The 26572-nt window shown below is 36.5% G+C and overlaps 1 protein-coding gene across 2 annotated transcripts in view; it reads right to left on the bottom strand.

Annotated features, from left to right (window-relative positions):
• The window catches only part of LOC149801030 (uncharacterized), a 40943-nt gene extending 15971 nt beyond the window's left edge, over positions 1-24972 (bottom strand). Inside the window, exon 1 of one of the 2 annotated variants that reach the window (XM_089955065.1) lies at positions 24698-24972. In XM_089955065.1, the coding sequence (XP_089811191.1) occupies positions 24698-24755 (58 nt within the window). In that variant the 5' untranslated portion in view covers positions 24756-24972. Of the gene's footprint in view, positions 1-3644; positions 4294-24697 lie in introns of those variants that run through there. The other variant, XM_089955064.1, reaches the window with a different exon arrangement.
• Positions 24973-26572: the final 1600 nt, after the last annotated feature.

Here is a 26572-nt window from a genome sequence, read left to right as displayed (position 1 = left end):
ATATATAATGCACAGCCAACTTCGAGAGTTGGATCAGACGTCGTATTGTGTGCAGCTGGAATATTCCCCGTTTACTTATTTTTAGCAGCCTATCAGATAAATCGTTGCCAGTGCGTGTGACGGAGAGTTATCGTTAGTGATGACATGTTCGAATGACGTACCACTATCAGAAATTTGAAATATGTGATTTGATTGGTGTACTGCAAGGTCAATAGAACGTGATCACTTATTGGTGCCCATCAGCTCTTCAAACGGGACTGTGGAGATCTGATGTTAATCAGATTGTCAGATCTGGGTCTTGGTTGATTTAGTGTGTATTCTAAACAAATAAATAATGTATTTTCGCATGAAATTACCCCTTAAATAAAAAAGAAGAAGAAAAAAAAGCAAAAGCAAATCACAGAAAGGGGTTATAAATGAGTACATATTGATCTTGTATCTTGTATATTATATGGAACACATTGCATTGATATAAATATTTCAGATAAAAGTAAAGGAGATTTCGCATTCATTCCAGTCATATCATCATCATTATTATTATTATTATTATTATTATTATTATTATTATTATTATTATTATTATTATTATTGATTTAAATGTAATTCGCAAACTTTAAAAAATTATTATTAATAATAGTAGCAGTAGTATCGTCGTCATCGTCATTTTAATCATCACCATCGATGGATTTGCCTGTAATTTGTTATATGAAGTATACATTAAACAAAATACAGTATCTTTAATTATACCTTAGGAATACAGTATTGCATGCAATTGGTGGTTATTATTAAATTTTGCTTGAATTATCTCATTCCCAACCCTCTCAAAATTTACTTACTGATGAGTATTAAAAAATACGTAAACGAGAGATGATTATTATGTCAATTTTCTTTTTAAATGCGGGTGCAAACACTGATGAGATGCATTTTCGAAGTATCAATTCCCTCGTGTATATTATTTAGCCTATTCAATAAATTCTCTTGCATCCAGTTACAAAGTCGCTTCCTCTAAGTTATATTAATTGCAGATACAAATAAATTGTGTTGCAAGTGATAATATAGGGTGTTTAAATGCATAACAATGCAGCCCAAACGCTGTATCGATAAAGTGAAAATCAATACGACACACTTTGGTAATCAAGTACACATGAATTATGCAAACATTGGTGTTACGTTGTTGTGGCAACAGCTTTTTGTTACGTCTATAAAGAAAAAATGACAGGCGGACTGGCGGACGAAGCTAATTATCATAAATTAAATTAAGAATGGTTTACCCGTAAGAGATGCAAAGTGAAACTGTAGTTGACCCCAAAACATTGAGTTGTTCTGAGAGCTAATTTGCAAATATGGCAGCGCGCTCGCGTGCGTGCGTGCGTATAACGCGCGCGCGCGCAATCTACAAAATAACTATTACCGTCCTTGCAAGAATATTGTCTATGAGAACAATTACTGTCAGTATTTGTCTGCATTCGGGTTATAAAGATTCTAGTCAGGTTAAACAAAGTGAATCCATGTTTCATGACCTGTTACAAGGTCAATCTCATTCAAACGTCTCTGGGCTCTCTTTTTATATTTGGAGAGCAACTGTTTGCTACTTTCAATACGATTCTTTTCTGAGCAGCCGTCATTAAATACAGGACCCATCTTGCACATAACGTTTTTTTGTTTTAGGTTCAATTGATTTTGCAATATATTAAAAACTGCTGACGAATTAGTTTTTTTATTATTAGAAAAATATCATCCACTGTTTATCAAGCATGTTCATTAATTGCCTCTTTTCACGGCAACTACTCCCCGCTCACCAGCTGTAGACAACAGTCGTCCAGAACGTGAGCCATCTTCTAAAGAACTGTGAACATGATAAAACCGCCTCAGAATTGTAGAATGTAACAGAGAATTACATACCTAAACTGATCAGCTTCGGTATCAGTCGGGGAACGCCCTAAGATTGCCCTAATTTGCGCCATGCTCTTTGCTCAGTAACAGAATTGTTCTCCTTCCTTAACATTTTCAGGTCGCTGTTGTTTACATTTTACGTCACCTACATATATCTGCAGGTATCCGACATGTTATACATGCAGCCAGAATCATTGTTCTCAAACATTTTTCACCCGCTGCACACTTCCGGGCGTTTTATGTATCACTAATAAATCACTTGCAGCAAGCCAGCGCGCGCGCACGTGTGTGTGTGTGTGTGCGCGCGCGCGCGTACGTGTGTGTGTGTGTGCAAGCGCGTGTGTGTTACTGCAGACTATGCTGCAGGTATATTCACAATTTTGTTAATACATTTGCTCAGCTTACTAAATATAATTGGTGTAGGGATGGGAGTGTTGGCAAACAGGTCATTCAATACTGTAACCGGTTACTGTTTAACAACTCGAATTGTCAACGGCTATCCGAGCGATCGTTACTGCCCTGTTCTTTTAACTGTTCTTCAAACTGTTCTTCAAGTGTCAAATTAGCTTTTAAAAATCCATGACTGAGGCCCAGTAACACAATTCTCAATATATATATAATTTTTTCAAATGAGATCATCTTAAAAATGTAAAGAGATTCTTCAAGCCTTACTTGGTATCACCCCACCCACCCCGACCATTACCCCATACATTGGTCAGTGTGCAAGGTTATGATTGCGAGAAATCATAGATACTGTCACAAATACCTGAAAAATAATATTTATTTGGATGAATGTTATACCGTGTGCCAGGCTTATGATCATCTAAGAAAGAAATGCTTTAATGAAGTTTATTTTTATCCGTCTCGATAAATATTTGGATCTTCATGAGTAATAATACTATAGTGATTATAAGAAATCTTTCTATGTCAATTCGCTTTTTGTCTCAAACAATCTTGGATAAGTCAAAAGAATGACATACTATGTCGTAGACGTCCTTTATTATATCACACAATGATGCTTTGTAGAAAGTTGTGGTTGAATACCGCATATAATTTCTGTACACCATGTGTGTGTGTGTGTGCGCGCGCGTGTGTGTGTGTGAGAGAGAGAGAGAGAGAGAGAGAGAGAGAGAGAGAGAGAGATTGAGCTTTCAGTCACATCGCTATGATGTCTGCAGTGTAGCAGTTTTATAGTGATGTCTAGCACTGGGGCATCATGCCACAGACATGTAGTATGATGTCCCACCCAGTCACATTAACAATAGCCTCTTAATACTGAGCAACAAGCAAGGCAGCTGCTAGTACCATTTTTATGTCTTTGGTATGACTCGGCCGGGCTTCAAACCCACGACTTCCCACATACCAGGCGGACGCTCTAACCATTTAAATCACCGGAGCAGTCCTCTCTGTACACCATGGCTCACACTGTATTTACTTGTATTATGTGGTATGGGCCGGTGGTCTAAATTTCTTAATAAAGCATTATTCTTCTTCAGTTGATTTGGAAACGGGAACCAAATATTTAATCTCTCCAAAATTTTGTGTAAAGCTAATAGTTCTGTAAATGAGGTAAAACTCAAGACAAAATGCAATTAATTTGTGCAGCAACTGTAGCTACCAAGGCGTATCTTCTGTTAGTTTCAACTAATATATTTATTCTGAAATGAAACTGACCCGTGCGCATTTATAATAATATTTTGTAACATATACGATGACATAAAAAAAGATACAGTTTATTTATAATGACTTACTGTGTCCTTTGTCGAAATTATCCAGAATCCTAGTCAGAATGTGGTTAATATATACACTGTACACAATTCCCATTTTATTTACAGAAGCCTGATTGTTCTTGAGACCCGCCATTGAATCACGCAACGTAAATCCATGCAGACTACTTTTCTGCTGGGACAACTTACCCCACTGCACCATGGTGCACGATGATCAGATGATCAAAATCTCTTTTGATCATACCAGGAAAAAAAAGTCATACATACAATACCATTTGTTCTCTTGTTTTCCACATATTAATAATACTAAACACTATCATCATAAATTATGTCCTGCGCATGAGATGCACCCGCCATAATTCCGTTACTGTGACATTCCAGTCTTATACATTATTCAATCCGATAAAATTGTATAAAACGGGGACGAGAACAAAACGTCAACGACCTCCAGCAGTGAGCAAGTATAACTCAAACACAGGTCGTGCTTCTTGATGGATTATACAGAAGAAAATCGTTACACAAATGGCGGTCGGTTCGTCTGCATAAAAGTCACATACATTCCGCTATATAGATCGATACATGGTGTTGATGAGTGAAAAACAGGAAAACTGGTGGAGTAAATAATTACCTACTTATTTGCAAATCCTTGGATTAAGAGTTGTGTAAGGCCACAGTAGGATGGATATCTAGCTCTATAAAAATATGGCGGCCTCCGTTATAAATAAAATCGATGCAGACCGGCATAATTCGGTCCTTGACGGACGCAAGCTCCTCATAAGTTCTTGTTATACAATAGCTAGTCCTGCAGTAGAGCAGTGCAGAGTAATTTACGTACTATTATTGTATTCCCTCCTTAGCTATAACTGCTGATCAACACAGTTTTGGTAATATAAATTGTTCGAAGAAAGAAAAAACTTCCCACAAATTAGCCTATATTTATATATATATATTTGGATTTTTAACGTAGCTTTAACAAATTTTCCAGTCATATCGCTACGATGTCTGCAATGTGGCAGTTTATAGTGATGTCTAGCACTGGGGCATCATGCCGCAGACATGTAGCATGATGTCCCACCCAGTCACATTATCCTGACACCGGGCCGACCAGTCCTAACACTAGCCTCTTAATGCTGAGCGCCAAGCGAAGCAGCTGTTAGTACCATTTTCGTAAGTCTTTGGTATGACTCGGCCGGGGATCGAACCCACGACCTCCCGCATTCAAGGCGGACGCTCAAACCACTAGGCCACCGGAGCGGTTATATATATATATATATATATATATATATATATATATATATATATATATATATATATATATATATATATATATATATATATATATATATATATATATATATATATATATATATATATATATATATATATATATGTGTGTGTGTGTGTGTGTGTGTGTGTGTGTGTGTGTGTGTGTTATCCGTACGAATAAATATAATTTAAACACAAATCATTGCAACTTTACAGCCTATTAAAAAGTTTATTTTAGAAAACAAGTACTTTTAGTCCGTCTTTTTGTCTATCAGGTCCCAAGGTTGCAAGTAACACAAAATGACTTTATTCCAGGACTTCATAAGCAACTGGATACATTTAATCTAAATGACATTATGGAATCATATCTTTTCATGGATAACAAATCAGAGTGGAACAGTATTGTTAAATGTTTGAAGTCCGTTTTCTACATGAAAATGCTTTGAAATGTAGACTTTATCAAAATATTTCTTTTACTCAATTCCAGAAATTATTTCTTGACGGCAGTTTGTTTTCCTCAGTAATATGAGAAATATAAGAGACAACAAAAAAATTCTTGACACATGTCGGCCTATATTGTGACTACAATTTTTTCATCTCTGGAAGAAGCTGCGTTGTCAAACAATGCTCTTTAGCCTTTTCATTTTCTGTCCGTATGTTGTTTTCTTACAAAAGACTGTGACACGTTTTGGTGCTACATTACCGGCAAATATGGGGTACATGTTTGCATGTACATAGATTCAATGTCCAATACTGTATGTGTGAATATTTTCAAGGAAATGATGACCGTGATTTTTGTTATTTTATTAATTTAGGAATGATCATTTAATATATTCCCATCCCAAACATATTTTACCTGTTGTTTCTACGTGGAGAAAAGACACAACAAACTTATGGTTATATCAGTACTGATAATGAACGTATCGCCAGTTAAATGTTTGACAGTAACCTTACACTTTAGTTCGATAACATCATAAACTAGAGAAATCTGTGTGGTTTATCATTGGTGGCATCCACATCATCGCGATAGATAAGTGTTCCAAAAGTTCATATGAAGGAAAAATTGACTGCATTTCATAAACAATTTTAGAAGAAGTAGATAGTGCTTTCTCTCTAACGCCATTCAGATTTGCTGCTACTAGCTTTTGTGTTGGAATGCTACTCATTTCAATTATTTTCTGAAATTTGTGTTTCCATTTCACTGTAGCGGAAAATCTTCATAGCCATTTGGGTTCACTTTAAATGGTACCCTACTGTTATAATGTCTAGATTACGTTGTAAAATTAAGAATGCCCAGACGATATTGCACGTTATGTTGACTTAGTTCTTAAGGCGAATGTTCACTATATATTGTAAGTGTATAGTATATGTATATATATCTTCTTTAATCAAGTACCTTTTACATCTGCCGCATTCTTTCTACTGCTGAATGTACTCTTCGTGATCTAAGGGGGGAAAATGATATCTCCTTGAGATACGGAGATAATAAACTCTCTCTCTCTTTTCGTTATCACCTAAGTGTCTGCGTTGTCCTTAAGCAGAGTATACCGTTAGAGTATCATCCCGAGAACCATCTCTTTAACAGGGAACTACTAAAGGTCCAGCTAGATTTTACTCAAGGAAGACTAGTCTTTACCGTCATACGTGAGCAAATGATACACCCTACCCAATCAGGACATACAATAATGGTCAGGAAAAAATAGAAGGAAAAAGAAATATAACACAAATAAGAAAGAACAATATTTGAAAACAAATTAAGCGATGAGTGGTAACATTTACGGCAAAAAGCCAAATTATATCAAAATATTTTCGATAGTAAAACTCAGTACTGTTGGACCCCTCGTACATGTACTACATACACATATCCTCTGCATCAAAGTGGATAAAGCCATTAATTATACATTCCTGTCTTGGTGTAACACGAGTAACACGAGTAGCAAGTAATCTTAAATACCGAGAACTAACATAAAATATTATTACCTTGGGGGGAAGAACATTCAACGAATTTTTCGCATTGCAAGTCACCTTTGGAAATATTCCTTAGGACCTGTCATGGTGTCAAGGTGAAATGTTATTGTTAATGCCGGAGATGCGCGATAAAGCATTAATTAGCAAGCATTCTGATGGTATAGAATTAAAATATCTACTTATTGCCCCGTCTTTAACTTCAGACCATGGTATTATGTCTCTCTTCAAGAAGTCAGACCATATTATTATGTCTCTCTTCAAGAAGTCAGACCATGGTATTATGTCTCTCTTCGAGAAGTCAGACCATGGTATTATGTCTCTCTTCGAGAAGTCAAACCATATTATTATGTCTCTCTTCGAGAAGTCAGACCATGGTATTATGTCTCTCTTCGAGAAGTCAGACCATGGTATTATGTCTCTCTTCGAGAAGCCAAACCATATTATTATGTCTCTCTTCGAGAAGTCAGACCATGGTATTATGTCTCTCTTCAAGAAGTCAGACCATGGTATTATGTCTCTCTTCGAGAAGTCAGACCATGGTATTATGTCTCTCTTCAAGAAGTCAGACATGGTATTATGTCTCTCTTCGAAAAGTCAGACCATGGTAATATGTATCTCTTCGAGAAGTCAGACCATGGTATTATGTCTCTCTTCAGTAAGCCAGACCATGGTATTATGTCTCTCTTCAAGAAGTAATTGCCTTCAAATTATGAAGAGGAAGCAAAAGAAGAAGAACTCGGCTTAAAAGAAAGCTCGAATGAAAACAAAATATTGCGGGAAAAAAATAGATGTGCTTTAAATGATAAGAAAAAGTTTTCATGTACACGTAATATAGATGCGTGGATATATTAGAAAAAGACATTGCTCGTAAGGCTTTTATTGGGTATTAAATGGGATTCTACTGTTGAACATTGTAATCTGTTTCATTTTCAGAGATCACAGTTACACGAGCACTGCAAATTATTACACGATGTTTTTCCAGTTCCAGGCCACCAGGTATGTATGTATGTATGTATGTATGTATGTCTGTATGTCTGTGTGTGTGTGTATGCATGCATGCATGTATGTATGTATGTATGTATGTATGTATGTATGTATGTATGTATGTGTAACTCAGAAATTACCTCTAATGAGTTTAATTTATGTTTATGTTTTTCTTCATGTTTTAATGCTTGAAGTTTTGCAATCTTGATATGTTCTGTGTGCTGTGGCTGCTAAGTAATCTATATTTGCGTCTATAAAAAAAAAAAATGAGTGTTACATACTATCTCCAATGCTGACAGCTTATCTTGTTCGATCAGACCCAACGCCTCCTTCCTGGTCTTCATAATATACCAATTTAAATTAATTTCTTCACAATTTGTCATCAGCTTTTGTAAAATTTTCCATTTAGTTCAGATGTCATTGTACATGCCATAAAAAAGACCGTGACTTATACATAAACTGCTGTGCTAATGAAGAGTTGGAACTACTCAAAATATCCAACCTTCCAAGAATTTGTCTTAATATGTAACTACAATGGTCGCAATCATTAGCTTTTATTATATGGACTCAAATGTATGCCCACATCTTACGGTTTTGGATCGGCTTGTTGCAAGCAAGATGTAGACGATGAACTAACAGTTATGAAATTGTTTAGGCAAAGATGTACTGATATTGGCATGCACACCTGGAATGCAGACAATTATGAACAGGATAGGTGCAGAGTCTATAAATGAATCAAATTAGATTATAGGTGAGACCCATATAAATGTGACTGAAAACCAATTGTATCTTAGCTAATTTTGCAAAGCCTAAAAGCAATTATCGCACGGTTAGAGTCAATGTGGATACATAGCATCGCACTCCCTACCACGATAGAATATGTCTGGTTTGTACAAATGAAACTGAAATGGAATAGCACTTTGTTTTCGAGTTTGGAGCTTTAGAACAGCTTTGTTAGCTGTATGTACCTGCATATCTAGTTGTAAACTGTATGTACCTGCATATCTTGTTGTAAACTGTATGTACCTGCATATCTTGTTGTAAACTGTATGTACCTGCATATCTAGTTGTTAACTGTATGTACCTGCATATCTAGTTTTAAGCTGTATGTACCTGCATATCGTGTTGTAAACTGTATGTACCTCCATATCTTGTTGTAAACTGTATGTACCTGCATATCTAGTTGTAACCTGTATGTACCTGCATATCGTGTTGTTAGCTGTGTGTACCTCCATATCTTGTTGTAAACTGTATGTACCTGCATGTCTAGTTGTTAACTGTATGTACCTGCATATCTAGTTTTAAGTTGTATGTACCTGCATATCTTGTTGTAAACTGTATGTACCTCCATATCTAGTTGTAAACTGTATGTACCTCCATATCTAGTTGTAAACTGTATGTACTTGCATATCTAGTTGTAAACTGTATGTACCTGCATATCTAGTTGTTAACTGTATGTACCTGCATATCTTGTTGTAAGCTGTATGTACCTGCATATCTTGTTGTAAAACCTACAGAGGATACGGGTTTTTTTTCTTCTAAAAGTACATTCAATTCAATATTTTAAAATTTTAATATATGCGCTAAAGCATAGAAAGGTACCAAATGATTCATTTCATGTAAATAAATGATGAACAATAATGACATAGCCCATTATTTGTTAAAGTAATCATCTTCTCTCTTTCTCTCATGCTTGATACTATTTATCTCATGACTGATACTATTTATATCATGCTTGATACTGTTTATCTCATGCTTGATACTATTTATCTCATTATTGATAATATTTATTTCATGTTTGATACTGTTTATCTCATGCTTGATATTATTTATCTCATACTTTATACTTTTTATCTGCCGTACAAAGCAGAAGCATATATAAATTTAATTCTACAATCTTAAACACAGAAAGGCAACACCAAGAATCTTGTAATCAGGATGTCCACTCTTTTCTAAAGATAAATTTCCAGGTTAGTTCCAGGGATTTTCCAGGATGAAATTAAGTTTTTCAAGGTTCACATATGACCAGAAAGATAATCATATACTAAACCAAAAAATGTATTACATGAAACAAGTTTGATTATATTCCTATAAAATGGCATGTAAAGTCATTGCAATGTACAAAATAAAATTTCTAACTTTATTTTGCTGGCCTGCATTATGTTGCTAAGTGGGAACAACATAACGAACATAAATTAGTTTTGTCTCCTTTCAAACCTTTAATTCTAAAGAATTCTATAGCAATATATATTTACATCTTATAGAAAGTAAACATTTCCTATTACAGTATATATATATGAAAACAATAAATGCAAATAATTAGAATCTTGTCTTGTAACAAAGAGAGCTTAACCCTGAATTTATCTGTGCCAATAAAATCCAAAAGATTTTTCATACAACCTAATCTCCTTAAGATGATCTGATTAAAAAATCCATCAATTAAAAACATTTTCAAAAGAGTTTATTTAAATTTGGCAAAAGACCATCAACATTATAAACTGTTTTATAAACAAGGACTGAATTTTCTGTTTAATCAACTTGTCTTCTTGTAATTCGCTAAAACAGTCAACAAACTTGTATTGATACAGTGGCTGGAATCGTTTTTTAATATATAATGCAAGGGACGACAGTTTCTCATTTCAGCTGATATTCAACAATTTGGACTACAATTTTGCTTTAAAACGAATAGCAGTCCGTTTTCTAATCCGGGTTTCCTTCGAATATTCCCACCCCATTTTTCATATTTGGACATTTAGATTGGGGTGTGGGGTCGTTGCAATTGCATCTCGGAAATTTGGAATTTGCCGCCACCGTGCAGTAGCGACACATGGTAATCGCTTACCAGTGGGTCTAGAAAATTCAAACTTATGTAATATCGATTTATACTGCATTAAATCGATAGGAAAATGATTTATTTTCTCAGAAATGGCAAGTATTATAATGTTATGTCTTTAATCCGCTGACAGACTAGACGAAACTACGGCATTGATGAAACCTGACCCGGTACTTGCCATTTGCATTACTAGTCACTTCACAAATCTCAAACGACGACATCGGAAGTCCATTAGTCACGTGATGTCAACAACAAACTCCATTTTAATGTTGTTGTAGAGAAATTCAATTATATTAAATGAAAGTCAGATACTTTTTGTAAAAACCAGCAATCTGGCCAGTCTGATTTATCAAGCGGAGAGCACATGTCAACGTGGTAGTCACGTGTTACAACTAAACTCCAGAAATTGTTCTTGGAATATATAAATATGGGGAAAAAATTGTTCTTTTGTTTTTGGATTTTTATTACAACCAGTACACGGCTTTCATTTAATTTTTTTTTCTCTCTACAACATTTTTCTCTCTACAACATTTGAAAATGTGGGTTAGATTTGTGTACTCATGCGACTAGCAATGCAAATCGCGAGTACCAGGTAACATTTACTCAACACCGTAGTGTTATCTTGTCTTTCAGCAGATTAAAGACATAATGATTTTAATACTCACAATTTCTGAGAAAATAAATAATTTTCATATCCATTTCATGTAATCACTCGATCTAACAACGTTTAAAGTTTGTTAGGCCATCCGGTAAGCGGCTACGCTTTGCCACCACGATGTTTGCCTCTTGTGATGCTAGAGTGGTTTTCATACCTTCCACGTAAGGAAAGATATGGATATCGAGCTGACATTAAAAATAAAAGTCAGCTAGATGAATCTAATCTACTGTGCGTTTGGATTGACTCAGCATGCATGTTTATTGCAAGCACCCACATGACCATACTACACCCTTCGAATATTTTGGTTAGAACTCGATAAATTTAACTCATGATCAGTTAGTTGCGACTCAGTTAGGCGATTGTTTCGGGTGTCAAGTGGTTTCGGAAAATGCCCGGGTTTTTCCCGACTTTCATCAATATTTCCTAAATTTCAGGACTTGTCATGGTCGGGAAAAAAAACTCTCATTTCTCCCGACTTTTACCCGATTTCCCGGTAGCGTGGGAACCATGGTTCCATGTAAACCCTGTTAAATAATAATGATATAATGATATAGTTTATTATATGTTTATGTATATCATTTTTATTCACTCGCGTGCTTGACATTTATTAATGTTAACTGCATTATGTAATTCAGCCAGTCCTTGATAAAGACATAAGAGAACTAACCCTGCACTGACAACCTATCAATTGCCTTCATAATCGCTTTTGCTAAAAAAAAGACCGTTGCATATGTGTATCTAAGGTGCACTAATACATGTTCTCTTCTATGTTTTCTTTGCATGACAGTATGGGGACGCCAGACAGAAAATAAAGACAGACCGCATTCAATCGATGTACTAATATGTAATTGTGTGCAAAATGTCAAACTGATATGGCAGATTATTTTAGCCTTCGTTCAGATACAATAGAGCAATGACTTTATAAACGCATGCAGTGGGAGCAAATCAAATCACATACATAAAGGTATCTTTCTTTCATTCCTTCTTCCTTTCTTTCGTTTGCTTATTGGCTTCGAATTCTTCATTCAACATCGATAAGGTCTTAAATCTTTCCGTCAAATGTGACAGCTCTATTACGTATTTGAACATTAAAATAAATATTGTTCAATGGTAGTTTTGTTCTGACTGCTCTCACAAGAAAATAACAGAACCGGTTGATAGCGAAGCCTGAACACCGTATTAAGATTTTCCCAGAAAGATATTAGATTTTGTGTATTAGAAATATGTTCCTAAAAGGACAGTTGTCTACGAAGAGATAATATTGATGGAATGGACGATTTTTATTGCTCAATTATATATATATATATATATATATATATATATATATATATATATATATATATATATATATATATATATATATATATATATATATATATATATATATATGTGTGTGTGTATGTGTGTGTGTGTGTGTGTGTGTGTAACGCAACCTCCTTGTACACTTATAAACGAACTACATCACAACAAATTTCCTGCGCATACTATGCAAGAAATGTGATGACCGGTACTCTCCCCTGATGTTACTAAATACAATAAAACAACATCAATATCTGACATCATAACCATATTCGGCATAACTCGAATTCAGTCCTGATGCTCTGTCATAAAAGTTCCCTCAACTCAAAATCTTACAAGAAAATAATCTGACCAATCAGAAGGCTCAATATGTCAAGTCTTGAGTAATATTACGTGTCTGTAGCAATATTTGCTACCTTAAATACTGATTAATGTTTGACGAAAGAATAGTACCGTGTAAAACATTCCTTGTTTGGAACCTCAAGAAATTTCGAAGTTGAAACTAATAATTAACATGTAGCGCGATATCGACCACCATAAGCCGTGGGTGGCAAGTTGCCAAATTAATACCTAAAGTGTAGGTTGATATTGAATGCCATGAATGTTTTAGCAGAGGCCAATCAAATATGGTGAACTAGACTCAGGAAAGACAATTTTGTGAATTTTCTTTCTCTGAAAATATGGCTAGTGTAAACTGTGAGGTATTTTATTTACAAATGCTTTTAGTTTACTCTGGTATTAATAGTCATGGTCTTTAGTTTTGGAATGAATAGTCAGGTCTGAAGTTTTGGAATATTTATCGATTAGTTCTGGCAATCTAAGCTGTCTGTCACGGTCTGCAGTTTTGGAATAGTTATCGATTAATTCTGACAATCTATCCAGTCTGGTATGAATAGTCATGGTCTTTAGTTTTGGAATGAATAGTCATGGTATGTGGTTTAAAATCTTTATCGATTAGTTCTGGCAATCTAAGCAGTCTGGTATGAATAATCACGGTCTATAATTTTTGGAATTGTTATCGATTGCATCTGGCAATATTTGCAGTGTGATATGAAGCCATGGTCTGTGGTTTTTGAATAAATAATCATGATATGTAATTTTGATACGAATAATCATGATCTGAAGTTTGGCATGAATATTTATTATCTGTAATTCTGGAATGAATAGTCGTCGTCCATATTTGGGAATTGTTATCAGTTAGTTCTGGTAATCTAAGCAATTTAGTCACGGCGTTTAGTTTTGGTATGAATAATCATGATCGGAATTTTCGGTATGAATAGTCTTGGTCTGTTGTCTTGGAATGAATGATCACGGTCTGTAGTTTTGGTGTCGATGATCATGGTCTGTAGCTATGGCATGAATGATCATGGTCTGTAAGTTTGGAATAAATGATCATGGGCTGTAGCTATGGCATGAATGATCATGGTCTGTAAGTTTGGAATAAATGATCATGGGCTGTAGTTATGGAATGAATGATCATGGTCTGTAGTTATGGCATGAATGATCACGGTCTGTAGTTTTGGAATAAATGATCATGGTCTGTAGTTTTGGTATGAATGATCACGGTCTATGGTTTTGGTATGAATGATCATGGTCTGTAGTTGTGGTGTCAATGATCATGGTCTGTAGTTATGGAATGAATGATCATGGTCTGTAGTTTTGGAATGAATGATAATGGTCTGTAGCTCTGGCATGAATGATCATGGTCTGTAATTTCGGTATGAATGATCATGGTCTGTAGTTATGGAATGAATGATCGTGGTCTCTAGTTATGGCACGAATGATAATGGTCTGTAGTTTTGGAATGAATGATAATGGTCTGTAGTTTTGGAATGAATGAGCGTGGTCTCTAGTTATGGCACGAATGATCACGGTCTGTAGTTTTGGAATGAATGATCATGGTCTGTAGTTTTGGTGTCAGTGATCATGGTCTGTAGCTATGGCATGCATGATCATGGTCTGTAGTTATGGCATGAATGATCATGGTCTGTAGTTTTGGTATGATGATCATGGTCTGTAGTTATGGCATGAATGATTATGGTCTGTAGTTTTTGTATGAATGATAATGGTCTGTAGTTTTGCTATGAACGATCATGGTCTGTAGTTTTGGTATGAATGATCATGGTCGGTAGTTTTGGAATGATTGATCATGGTCTGTAGTTATGGTATAAATGATCATGGTCTGTAGTTTTGGTATGAATGACCACGGTCTGTAGTTTTGCTATGAATGATCATGGTCTGTAGTTTTGCTATGAATGATCATGGTCTGTAGTTTTGTTATGAATGACCACGGTCTGTAGTTTGGGTATGAATGACCACGGTCTGTAGTTTTGTTATGATTGATCATGGTCTTTAGTTTTGGAATGAATGATCATCGTCTTTAGATTCGGAATCGTTATCAAAAAATAACTTCTTATTAATACAACTGTTTGAATGCTATACAATATATCTACATAGATGTAAATATTAAATTCCTATTCCGTCTTTTTACTACTTTTAATGTGATCCTGAAGCAGAGGAAAGACATCTAAAATAATTATGGACCTGAATTATTTATGATTTATGAATCTCTGTCTCTTTTTTGGTCCTCAAATATCAAAGATAGAAAACCATCTTTGGGTGAAAAAATATATATAAATATTTAAAAAGCTATAAATAAAATTAACGAAAAACAGCTCCCCTTCTGTGTCGTATTCTAATTGTTTCTTATATTTCATATGCAAAAAATATAAATAAAATTAACAAAATTAAAGATCGCCCTCTGTGTCCTATTCTAACTGTTCCTTATTTTTCATATGCAACGTATGGTGTTTGTTAAGTGTTAAAAAAAAATTTAAAAAATTGCACTGCATATTTTATGGTTCTACATTCTCTCTCAATGATATATACAGTATTCATTATTTTTAAAGTAAACTTTAAATAGAACAATAGTTGTGGTATGTTCTCGAACAGTGACAAAACCTATGGAATTAAACTTGCCATGCACTTTAAGTAGAAAATATGCGACCGCTGAGATTTTTAGGCCAACAAAAATAAATGTGTTTCCTACTGAGCTAGTTTTAAAATTATGATTTTGTTTAAGGAGGGAAAAAATTCTAGGATCGGCATTGAGAAAAACAGACACTCGGACGACCGGAATCACACATATTTTTGGCCAAAAGGATTCTTTTTTGGCTGTTTTTACACGAAATAATGAGCTCGTCTTCTACTTCAGTACCCATTTCCGTATACGTCTGCATCTGCATGATTTATCAATTTATTTTATATACGTAAAGTCATATTTAAAAAATGCTTATGATTGTGTTCAATACTGAACATTACATACACCTAATTTGAAGATTACAATTCAATATTTGTATGTTATTCTTGCATTAAATGCTTAGTTTCTATCTCAACTGACAAGACATTTCAAGAATCCGTACGTGTTAGTGCTTGAAACGGATTCAGATAGCACAAGCTGTAAACCACGGTACTTCTGAGATTTCTTTTATATTTTAACAAACGGTATATTAACAGTTTCTGTTTGATTGATTTCAGATGAGATCCTGGTCGTACCGGATTGAGATGAAGAATCAAATTTTAAAATTTCACTTGCCTCTAAAATATATGGGTGCCGTTGGTAAATCCTCCTCATGCTGTGGCTGTTTCTTTCTCAACGCTCCCAATTGGAGCTTTGTTTTGTCAGCGGCATCAAGAATTAGGAACCCTTCGTCAAAAATCTTGGTTGGACTCACTAAAACGTTGACATCTTTTGCCAGAAATTCACTCTCTGTTACAGGACTTCTTCTTTCTGGCAAATTATTTAGAATAGTTTCGTTCGCTTTAGATTTACATTGCTCCTTTTCGACATTGAAAACCATTTTGACTTCAACTGGATTCTTTTCTAAACTCTTCCAATTTAAACGTCCCTTAATTGAATTACGATAACGTTCAACTGTCTCTGATTGATTATTAGAGTCGGGGATCTCTTTCGTCTCAGCGACACTTTCTTTGCAAAAAGTTTCACTTCTAACTTGATTATAATCACCTCGAGAAAATACCGAAGATTGTTCCTTTGTCGTTTTTTCACACTGTATTTGTTTCGGCTGCGTGTCTTTCTTGTTTTCTAATATAGACACAGTTTTCCATTTTAACGGTGCAACCTTTTCAAAGTTTATGGTATTTGCTGTTTTTATAACCGTGTTTTTACTATCAATATTTTTCGTGTCCATATCATCATTCTGAGCCTCTACAGTTATTCCGCTTAAAGAAAGCTTGCTTGCTTCATCGATGTTCATATTGGAGTTACTTCCAGAGACTTTGTTTGTATCGGTTTTCATAACTGATTGCACGTTGGTGAAGGCTTGTGACTCTGACATCATTAATTTATTGTCAACGTCACATTGCATTAAACTATTCACCATGGGTATAGTTTCATTGGCATTACACCCAATTTCATCTTTAGAATGACAAGGGCGAGCCGAATGTGAAATTGCGCATTTCTTACCGAAATCTATTTCTTCATTACGTCTTGAAGTTAGTTGACATTTCTTGTCACATTTATCCACCTCGTCAAGTTCATTTTCAGAAGACTCAGTCTTATTTTCTTCGGCTTCCATCCCAAATGTCATAAACTCTTCTCTCCCCTTCATGATTTCAAGGTCAAATTTCTGAACATGAATAGATCCGTTATCGAAGTCCAGAGATGTACCTTCATTGCTTAACAAGTTAGATTGTGAAGCTGATTGGGAAGTAACTGACTGCACAATTCTTGCACCGAATGCCTCGTCTACCTTAGCGACATGATATTCGTCTGGATTCCCAGTTGTCTTGCACGTGGCACTATTATTGGAAATAGACCTACGCTGATCCCAGATACTATCCTCCGCTGCACTTTCGAAATCACTCGATTCACTTGATTCTGGCGAGTACATGCCGCGTGAATCAGACGTGTCATTGGAAGACACACTCAAAAGATCGTCAGTATCCAAGTAAGATTCAGTTCCTATATTCGAAATATCGTCTTCAATTGCACTTTCAAAATCGCTCGAGTTTTCAACTTCAAGTGAGGAACATGACAAACTACCGAACCAACGATTGTCCGCGAAAAACGTTTCTGATTCATCGCAATCCGAAATTATTACCTCTGGGGGAGTACCATCTTGACTTCGCTCTTCCGTGAAAATCGACCTAATGTCGAAGACGGATCTATCGGGATTTGAAGTGTCTGATAACAAATTGGATATCGTTTGGTGACTTTCCGGTTGACAAACTGAGCATCCACCTTTTATTTCCTCCAGCGAAAGCTCCATGTCCGGGGACAAATCTACTGTATTATCAACTTCGTTTCCTGAGATTCCCTCGAAGTCACTGATTACCTCTAACACAAGAGATCTCTTCTTACGTGTCCGTTGGGACTTTTCATATGCATCCGTAGCATCGACATCCTCTTCTTGAAGATCCCCAATCTCAATTTCATTATCAACCTGCTCGTTGCCGAAGCATACATCTACGTCAGGTTTTTCTACAAGTGTGCATGAGTTTAACATGGTCTGTCTGAAATCGTCATTCATGTGGACCGAACTGTCTGCCTTATGCACGTAAATAGAGCTACAATTATTCTCAAACATATTCTCTTCTGGTGAGCGATTGCAATTATTAGGCGAGGAGGTGCTCGAGATTTCGCCACCCGTGGAATCCACCATAATATTTTGCACTTCTAATTGATGTTGGGATTCAATTACTGCTGTTTCTTCTGGTTCTGATTCAGTGGTGTTCATGCTTCCATCGCATAGTCTACTTGATGCACCATTTGGTTTGATATATGAAATTTCCCCATCTCCCCTCTCCCGGGAATCGTTATTTTCCTTATCGTTGACGGCATGACGGTCTGTACCAAAAGAACGTGTATTAATAATATCTGCGCCTTCCGAAACAAGTGTCGGACATGGACATTTGTGATCAGTGCCTAAGTAATCCTCGTTATGAAATTTTAGGTCTAAAGAATTACTTCGTACAAGGGAATGGGTATTCAATGGGTCGATTAGAGTTCTATAATTATCACAATTTACATCCCCTAAGCTTTCATGTATTTGGCCAAGATATATTTGAGAACAATTTAATCTATCATCAACGTTGCTGTTATTTTGCATATCATCACCTGTTTCAATCTCTGCAGTTTTCAGTGACTTGGATAAAGTATGAATTCCTGATTCTGAACATGGTTGCTTATCTCCTTCCAAAATGTTCCCTTTATCGTAACATGGCATTGAATCATTCTTTCTACTGCCATTCCTTGTTTCATCATCTGAGCTAGAAGACGACTTTTCTGACTGGTGCACGTCCGTTGCTTCTTTTGCTTGCTCGTTACAAAGTCTGTCATTGAATATCTGCGTTACGCCTTCAGAATTCACCCTGATTACCCCAGGCATGTAACGGATTCTTCGTGGAACGGTATCTGTTTCGGTGTCGCCACCTTTATTGTCATCGTCTACGTCAGATGACTGATTTTCGACTAACTGTTTGTCATACGTTTCACTCTTATGCTCAATATCACAAGACCCATTACTTCCGTCCTCACTTCCATCTCTGTCGGAATCATCCTTTCTCGCACCCGCAAAACCTGTCGTTGTCTCGAGAACGAGTCCCTTCAAGGAAGCTGAAAACTTTATGGTTACGATCACAGTGTCTGACGGACTTTCCGGCTCCTGAAAACAATTTAAATCATCGCTATCCAAAATGTCATTATCGCTTGCTGTATCGTAAACACGAACCAATGGCTTGGATACCTTATTTTCGTGCACTAGTGTACTAGAATTACAGTTATCAAATGTTCTGGTATGTTCCGTCTCTTTGTCCAGCTTCAAAGGAGAATAGTCTTTGCAAGTCTTACACATCTGTTCAACATTTGTCGAATCTCTGTATGTGCATTTTCCTGCACTGTCCAAGTATGTTGCGTCTGTACTCTCTTGAAAAGGAACATCCTCCGTAAAGCTTAGGTGAGCAACTGATGTTTTATCTTTTGGATTTACTCTTTCTGTGTCGGATCCGTTCAAACTTGATTGCCGATCTACTTCAGACATGCCTAAATCTTCTGTAAGAAGCTCTTCTTCTGCCCTACCTAAATCTTGTGGAACCACCTCGACGTCATTGTCTGAATTTAAATTAGCTTCATGAAATGACCTTACTGAATCTTCTGGAACCACCTCGACGTCATTGTCTGAATTTAAATTAGCTTCATGAAATGACCTTACTGAATCTTCTGGAACCACCTCGACGTCATTGTCTGAATTTAAATTAGCTTCATGAAATGACCTTACTGAATCTTCTGGAACCACCTCGACGTCATTGTCTGAATTTAAATTAGCTTCATGAAATGACCTTACTGAATCTTCTGGAACCACCTCGACGTCATTGTCTGAATTTAAATTAGCTTCATGAAATGACCTTACTGAATCTTCTGGAACCACCTCGACGTCATTGTCTGAATTTAAATTAGCTTCATGAAATGACCTTACTGAATCTTCTATATCTTGATTAGCGTCGTTATACTCATTCCACTGTGATGTAGTTACTGGCTCACGAGCTTCCTCGCCAGTCGAAACGCGCTCTTGAGTATCACTCATATGATGTTCGACAGTCACTCCAGGAATTGAGTCATTATTAAAGCATACTCCTTGAACAGACGATAAATTGTCAGCGCATGAATCAGCTTGAAATTCTTCTACCATTTCGTCCTCCTGATTATCGTTGGTGCTGGCACCAAGATCAGTTGATCTCTTTAACAATACGTTTGATTCCTGCACTTGATTTGTTGTTAATTTGGTTGCAGTAATATCCGTCTCAAAAACGGGTTCATTTTGTAAGAATTCTTTCTCTTTATGGCCGCTGGTGGGTACTGAAACATCATACACTTTCGATTCTGTTCCATGAAATGTGGATACAAAATTGTTCCTGCTTGATACAGGACACTGTTCTTGCTTAAAATCAGTTATAGGCGAACGTTTTCCTTCTGACTTCTCCACTGATAAGGTACCTAAATACAACTTTTCAGAATTTGATACTGCACTTCCAGAAGGAATATCCGATCTCACAGAATCAGTCCGTAGAATAGCTTCATCCGTCAAAGACCCTATTTTATTTTCATCCAAAGATGCAGCCATCTCATGACAATTATCATCCAAAGCGCACTAATCAGTGTTGTCACGTCGTCTTGCGCCTTTTACTGTCGACTCTGTCATTGTACACCACTTTGTATTTTATATAACTGAACCAAGCATCTATCAATATTTTTGCTTAGTCACAAGTTTACAGTCACATCCAGTAAGTTAATTATACATATATTATGCATACATGTGTATATTTATGCGTGTTTCCCATTTTGGTATGCAATGGCATAAGAATATTTGGACTACAAAAAGGAACTTTCTTCATTAGTGGCAGAACTGTGCCGTTTATAGATCCCGCATTGATAAGCATATTTTCAAAAAGTCAGTTCCACAGTTATTCCAACTCAACCGAAATGGCAGATTCCATTCGAAAAGTGCCGAGGTTGGAGAAACTTAACAAAGACAAAAATATTGTCTCACGTAAACTTGCTTTTGGTAGCTTCTTTTAAAAATTCACCGTGCAAATGAGTATTTCTTCACTATTACTGCTACATGAACAACGAGCGGAAACCTTCTTCTATGAATACTTCTTAACAAATGACGCACCTATACCAATTCAAGTGACTCAACACTTGAGTCGTGTATTACGTGGACTGGTCATTTTGATGACCAATCCCTCTCCTCTTTGCCAACTCCTATATATGACTTTGATGAATATCGTGGATCGGTAGAAACAGCCGTAAGATACGAAAGCGCTCGTTTGTTGACAGGCACTTTATTTCGTGTCTCAGAGCATTATAGCACCTGCACACTATTGCGATTGATTTCATGTGTTCATTTTATCGCAAGATGTATTTATAAAGCTAGTGCAGCACTCTGTTTGGTTTAAATTTGCTTTCTTTAAAGAAATTTCTATTTGCAAAATTATAAAGTGGGGGCACCCTATAGTTGCTTCCCAGCACCGTATGCCTGAATATTCCTGAAGCAGGGTCGGGCAAAGGCTTTTTGGCGCCCTGGGCGAATTATGACTTTGACGTCACCTCATAGTCGAAGAAATTAACTTCCGTATAATTTGGCGCCCATTATAACGCCTGGCGTTAACTAGGCGACGGCAAAGTTTGTTTATATTTTCCGGCCAGCCTCGTTCTGGAGTGTCGTTTTCTGAGCATAACGTATACTAAAACATATCGAATGACAAAAGTGCATGTATTCTTACTCTGATAGGCGTGAATTGATCTCTTTAGTTATTTAGACACCAACCCCTGTGCGAGGAAAGAAATATTTAAGAACTTCTCATCTTCCAAGTGATGACAGAAGATAGGTTGTCAGCATAAGAATAGAAGTTTCCTAGTATCCATTTTGAAACTGACAGCAGATCCCATAAACAAAGAAATGTGTCGACTGTAGTCTTTACTTTTATGAAGTTTAGTAAGTGTCTATATAACGTTTTCAATTATGTTTATTAAATGTGCATGACTGCCTCCATAATGTTCAAAAACAAAATGCTCTCTCTCTCTCTCCCTCTCTCTCTCTCTCTCTGTCACACACACACACACACACACACACACACATAAATACCTAGATCTCGATGGTTCAGACACCCATTAGACCTTGAAAATAAAGAAAAGTTATGCATGTATATAAACATGCTTTATATTTTTTATGTATATGGTTTAACGGCACATCAGCACAATTGTGGTGCCAAATAAGTTCAGGTATCCTCCAAGAGGGTATAAAATCCTTAGATTACAAGGTCCAATTTTAAAAAAATATATAACCATGTTCGATTATATTAGTGCACTGCTAATGGAGTTTACACTAATTATTTTCACGTACAATATACGACAAGCACATTCCACAATGCTTCATCGAAAAATATTCAAAACCACTTTACTTAGCCGTTGCATCCAAATTTTAAAGAGTTGCGACTTGTAAATTCAAAATGTCGCTGTGGTTAAACCTACACGGATATGCAAAGGGGTGGTGGTGGTAAAATTTTCAGACAGTGCAAAAGATGAGCGTGATTTAATGAGATAAACTACTTGCCTAGGGGAAGTAAGTAAAGAGCATCTAGTACGGAGACCCCATTCATTTAATTAACTTTTACTTTGTCCTCTGGGGACAGAAAGGTGTTGTCTACATATTTCAGCTAATATAAATAGTGAGGCAGATGAGTTTATCTACAGCAAAATATAACATACTGTCCATACTCGCTTAGTGGTCGAGTTCAAATGCAAGCAACATAGACCCTGATCTGCCTTCGTAGATCATAATCTACGATGTTTGTTTTACTGAGAACTATCAAACTGCATATACCCAGATCTGCCGGTGCATTATTCTTGGTCTGTGCATCTTTACATTTAAATTCGACATATAATGGAGCACATACTGCAATACTAAATGCAACAGGGCGTAGTGCGCTGAATTATGTTGAGGGTATATATACGTTGTGCGTTTAGAACGTGATTCCAAACGGTACAGGTGGAACGAAATCAAACAGAAGGGGAAAGAGGAGAAGTGAAAAGGAAAAGGAAGAAATTGGTGAGGCTAACGATATGCATGACCAGTTGTTGTGGGGTTTAACGCCATTTTTCAGCACACGATAGGCTATGCATGGTGGCCAGTATTAATGGTGGAGGAAGAACCCGGAAAAACCCCGGGAAGAACCACCGACCCACGAGAAGCTACTGGCATGCTTTCTCACATATCCACATTTGCCGAATCCTGGACTCGAACCCACGCAGACAGAGGTGAGATGGCAGTGATCCGTAACGGAGAGCGCTTTAGACCACTCGGCCACTCGGGGCATGACCATGATGCGTACGAAACTTTATCAAAATTGCTCCTTCTTCCATGAAAATTAAATCTTAGCAACTTGAAATTTTATGTAACTGAAGTATCTTGATTTGTAAAATTCTGGAATGTGTACAATTACGTTTTTTAAACGCCTACTTCTCCACCCACCCTCACCCCCCCCCCCCGAAAAAAAAAAAAAAAAAAAAAAGAAAGTAAATAATGGGGTCGCTGGTCTAAGGCACTCGCCTTTACTGAACACTGCCATCTAACTTCTGTCCGCCTGGGTTCAAGTCTAGGGCTCGGCCAATGTTGGTATGTGAGAAAGCTTGTCCTTATATGAGGCGCCGTTGCGTACAAAAACTGGTCATTGAGAAAGCTGACTTGAAATTTCGACGTCGTATGTCGAGAAATCCAATATCAGGTGTTGGATCAAATTCCAGGTCCTTAAAGTTCCATTTTCTGGATCGAGATTTTAGATTTTATGTGCTGAATTATACAATGGTTGTTTAAAGTTCTATTTCCTATGTTGACGTTTCACAGTGCATGTTTTGAATTACACGGAGGTGGTTGAAATTTCAATATCATGTGTCGAGAAACCCGCATACACACGCTGTATGCAGCTGTCTGTGATGAAAGTTCCATTTAATATGGCTAGTATTTAGATTTCATCTGTTGAATTTCACAGCAACGAGATGCCAGCTCCTTGTTTAAAAATAAAGGGGCCGGTTCACGAGAGCGACCTCTAGCGAAGAAATTCATAGTAATTCTCGACCTGTGGCGCCGCATACATGTAGCTTCTATTCGGTCGGTGGTTCTTTACCGGGGTTTCCCGGTTTTTCGTCTACCTGTTTAACTAGCCATCATGTATAGCTTATTGTGCACTGACAAAACAGCGTTAAACCTACAAAATCCTAACAGGCTTGAAAACTGCAGCTTATCGGAATTTCCCCAATGCCAGTATTGTGGAAGCCTATCCCCACCCCCTCCATTGCGAACGACCCTCTTCAACCAAACGCCATCAATAAAGTTGTCATTTTGTTATACATGTATATCTATATACTTCTGATCACAGAATACCTAAAACTACTGCGTTCTCATTTCGTGCAGACGACCCTCTGTGACTGACTCCCCATCCCCAATCAGCAGTTGATCAAAATGCATAGATTTTAAAGGATTTTGTTCTTACCTGATTTTTCCGGCGTGGATGTTAACATCCTTGTCGGCTGTGTTATCGCCAGTAACATTTCGAATTCCGAACCCTTTTCAGTTTTAATTGTCTTTCATTTAGTTTCATAACCACATTTAGACAAACTGTATCTGACACCATCCACGACTTTCCTGCTTATAAGTACAACTTTCTGATACATTTCTGCTTTATCCTGACGTTTAAATAGACGACCCATTATATGGTGGTATTTAATTCAAATTTAAATTTCGCCTACATGCGCTTATATCATTGTCACGGTGTATGATCACGACGATCCTTTAGCCGAACGTACTCAACACAGGTGCGGTATGCGATAACCCCATTATATGCACCTTGTTGTGTTTTTTTATTATATTGAAAACAACATAAACAAAATGGACGTATATATCTTTAACAAGTATAGAACGTTCTCTAATCACCAGCTATGGGAATAAAATAAGCCAGGTAAACACAATCTTATCACGTGCTCGACTGTTGTCAATCCATGCAACGGTAGGCTAAACAAACTAACTCATTTAAACCTGTTTTAGGAAAGGCGTACCAGGTTTATGCCCCTTTATATATATATATATATATATATATATATATATATATATATATATATATATATATATATATATATATACACTAGATGGTTCAGCGGCTACAATTGTACATGAAGGAAAGATGACCAAGTGTTACCTCCCTTTACTTTAATTCTAAGGTCAAGGTTTATAGTCTGTTACGTTTGAACTGTCTCGTTTTTTAAAACTTTATAACTGAGAGCTGCATTCCTTCGCAGAAAGAACAAAGATAATAACTTGAAATAATAATATTTTCAACTTATCAATACGTCAGCGTACATGAATAAAGTTTACAATTAATATTAATTTGTATTAAACTTTATGCACAAGTTCCATGAACTTAATAGTGGATTTTCTTCTAATGTGGCAGCCTTATTAATTTCTTTAGGAAAATGATTCTAAACTCGAATCCCCTACGGATGAAACAGCATATATCTGTCTGCCTTTGCCCTACTTTATTACAACGATATCTATGCGTCCTGTAGGCGGTCTGCACATGGTTTTGATACGTAAATAATTTGAGGTGTTGAGTCTTTCGATGAAGAGGGTATTTTTACTGTATTTTCTCTTACCCTTCAAAAGTGGGTTGTTGTTGTTGTTGTAGGGTTTAACGCCATTTTCAGCACAAGATAGGCTATACATATCGGCCAGTATAAATAGTGGAGGAAGAACCCGGGAAAACCCAGGAAAGAGCCACCGACCCACGAGAAGCTACTGGCAAGCTTTCTCACATACCCACATTGGTCGAACCCGAGACTCCAACCCACGCAGACACAGGTGAGATGGCAGTGATCCGTTCGGTGAGCGCTTTAGACCACTCGGACACTCGGGGCCCCGACGGCAGTGGGAGTTTAACGTTGAAGTTTATGCGGAATGCGGTGTGCTGTACATTTCTGATTTCTTTCAGTTTCATATTCAAGCTATTTCAGTATATGGCCCGCAGACAGAACTTGCACAAGTCAGTCTCCCTAAACACAGTAATGTACAAAATTTGGAGATGAATGTAAAGTAATGTAAACAAATTAAAGTAATGAAGTAAACAAAAAGAATTTTTTTTTTTACAATCTGTTGTTGATGTTGTCTTTCTATCAGTTTACATTTATATGAAAATTGACAGCCCTGGTGTAAAGTAACGGAACTCCAACTCCAATATACAGTAGGGTATACTATATTATAATAACAAATATTATTTTAAGAAAACGTAAAGTCATAGAACTTAGCATGATAGTATTTATTTATTTATTTATTTATTTATCTCTGTCTCCAGGTTGGGCTTCTTTGATTCATTGTT

This window comes from Sinohyriopsis cumingii, chromosome 4 (genome assembly GCF_028554795.1).
Source record: "Sinohyriopsis cumingii isolate HCF-2022 chromosome 4, ASM2855479v2, whole genome shotgun sequence".
Lineage (NCBI taxonomy): Eukaryota > Metazoa > Mollusca > Bivalvia > Unionida > Unionidae > Sinohyriopsis > Sinohyriopsis cumingii.
The sequence above is the reverse complement of the archived record's forward strand: the minus strand, read 5'-3'. Positions and strand labels throughout refer to the sequence as shown.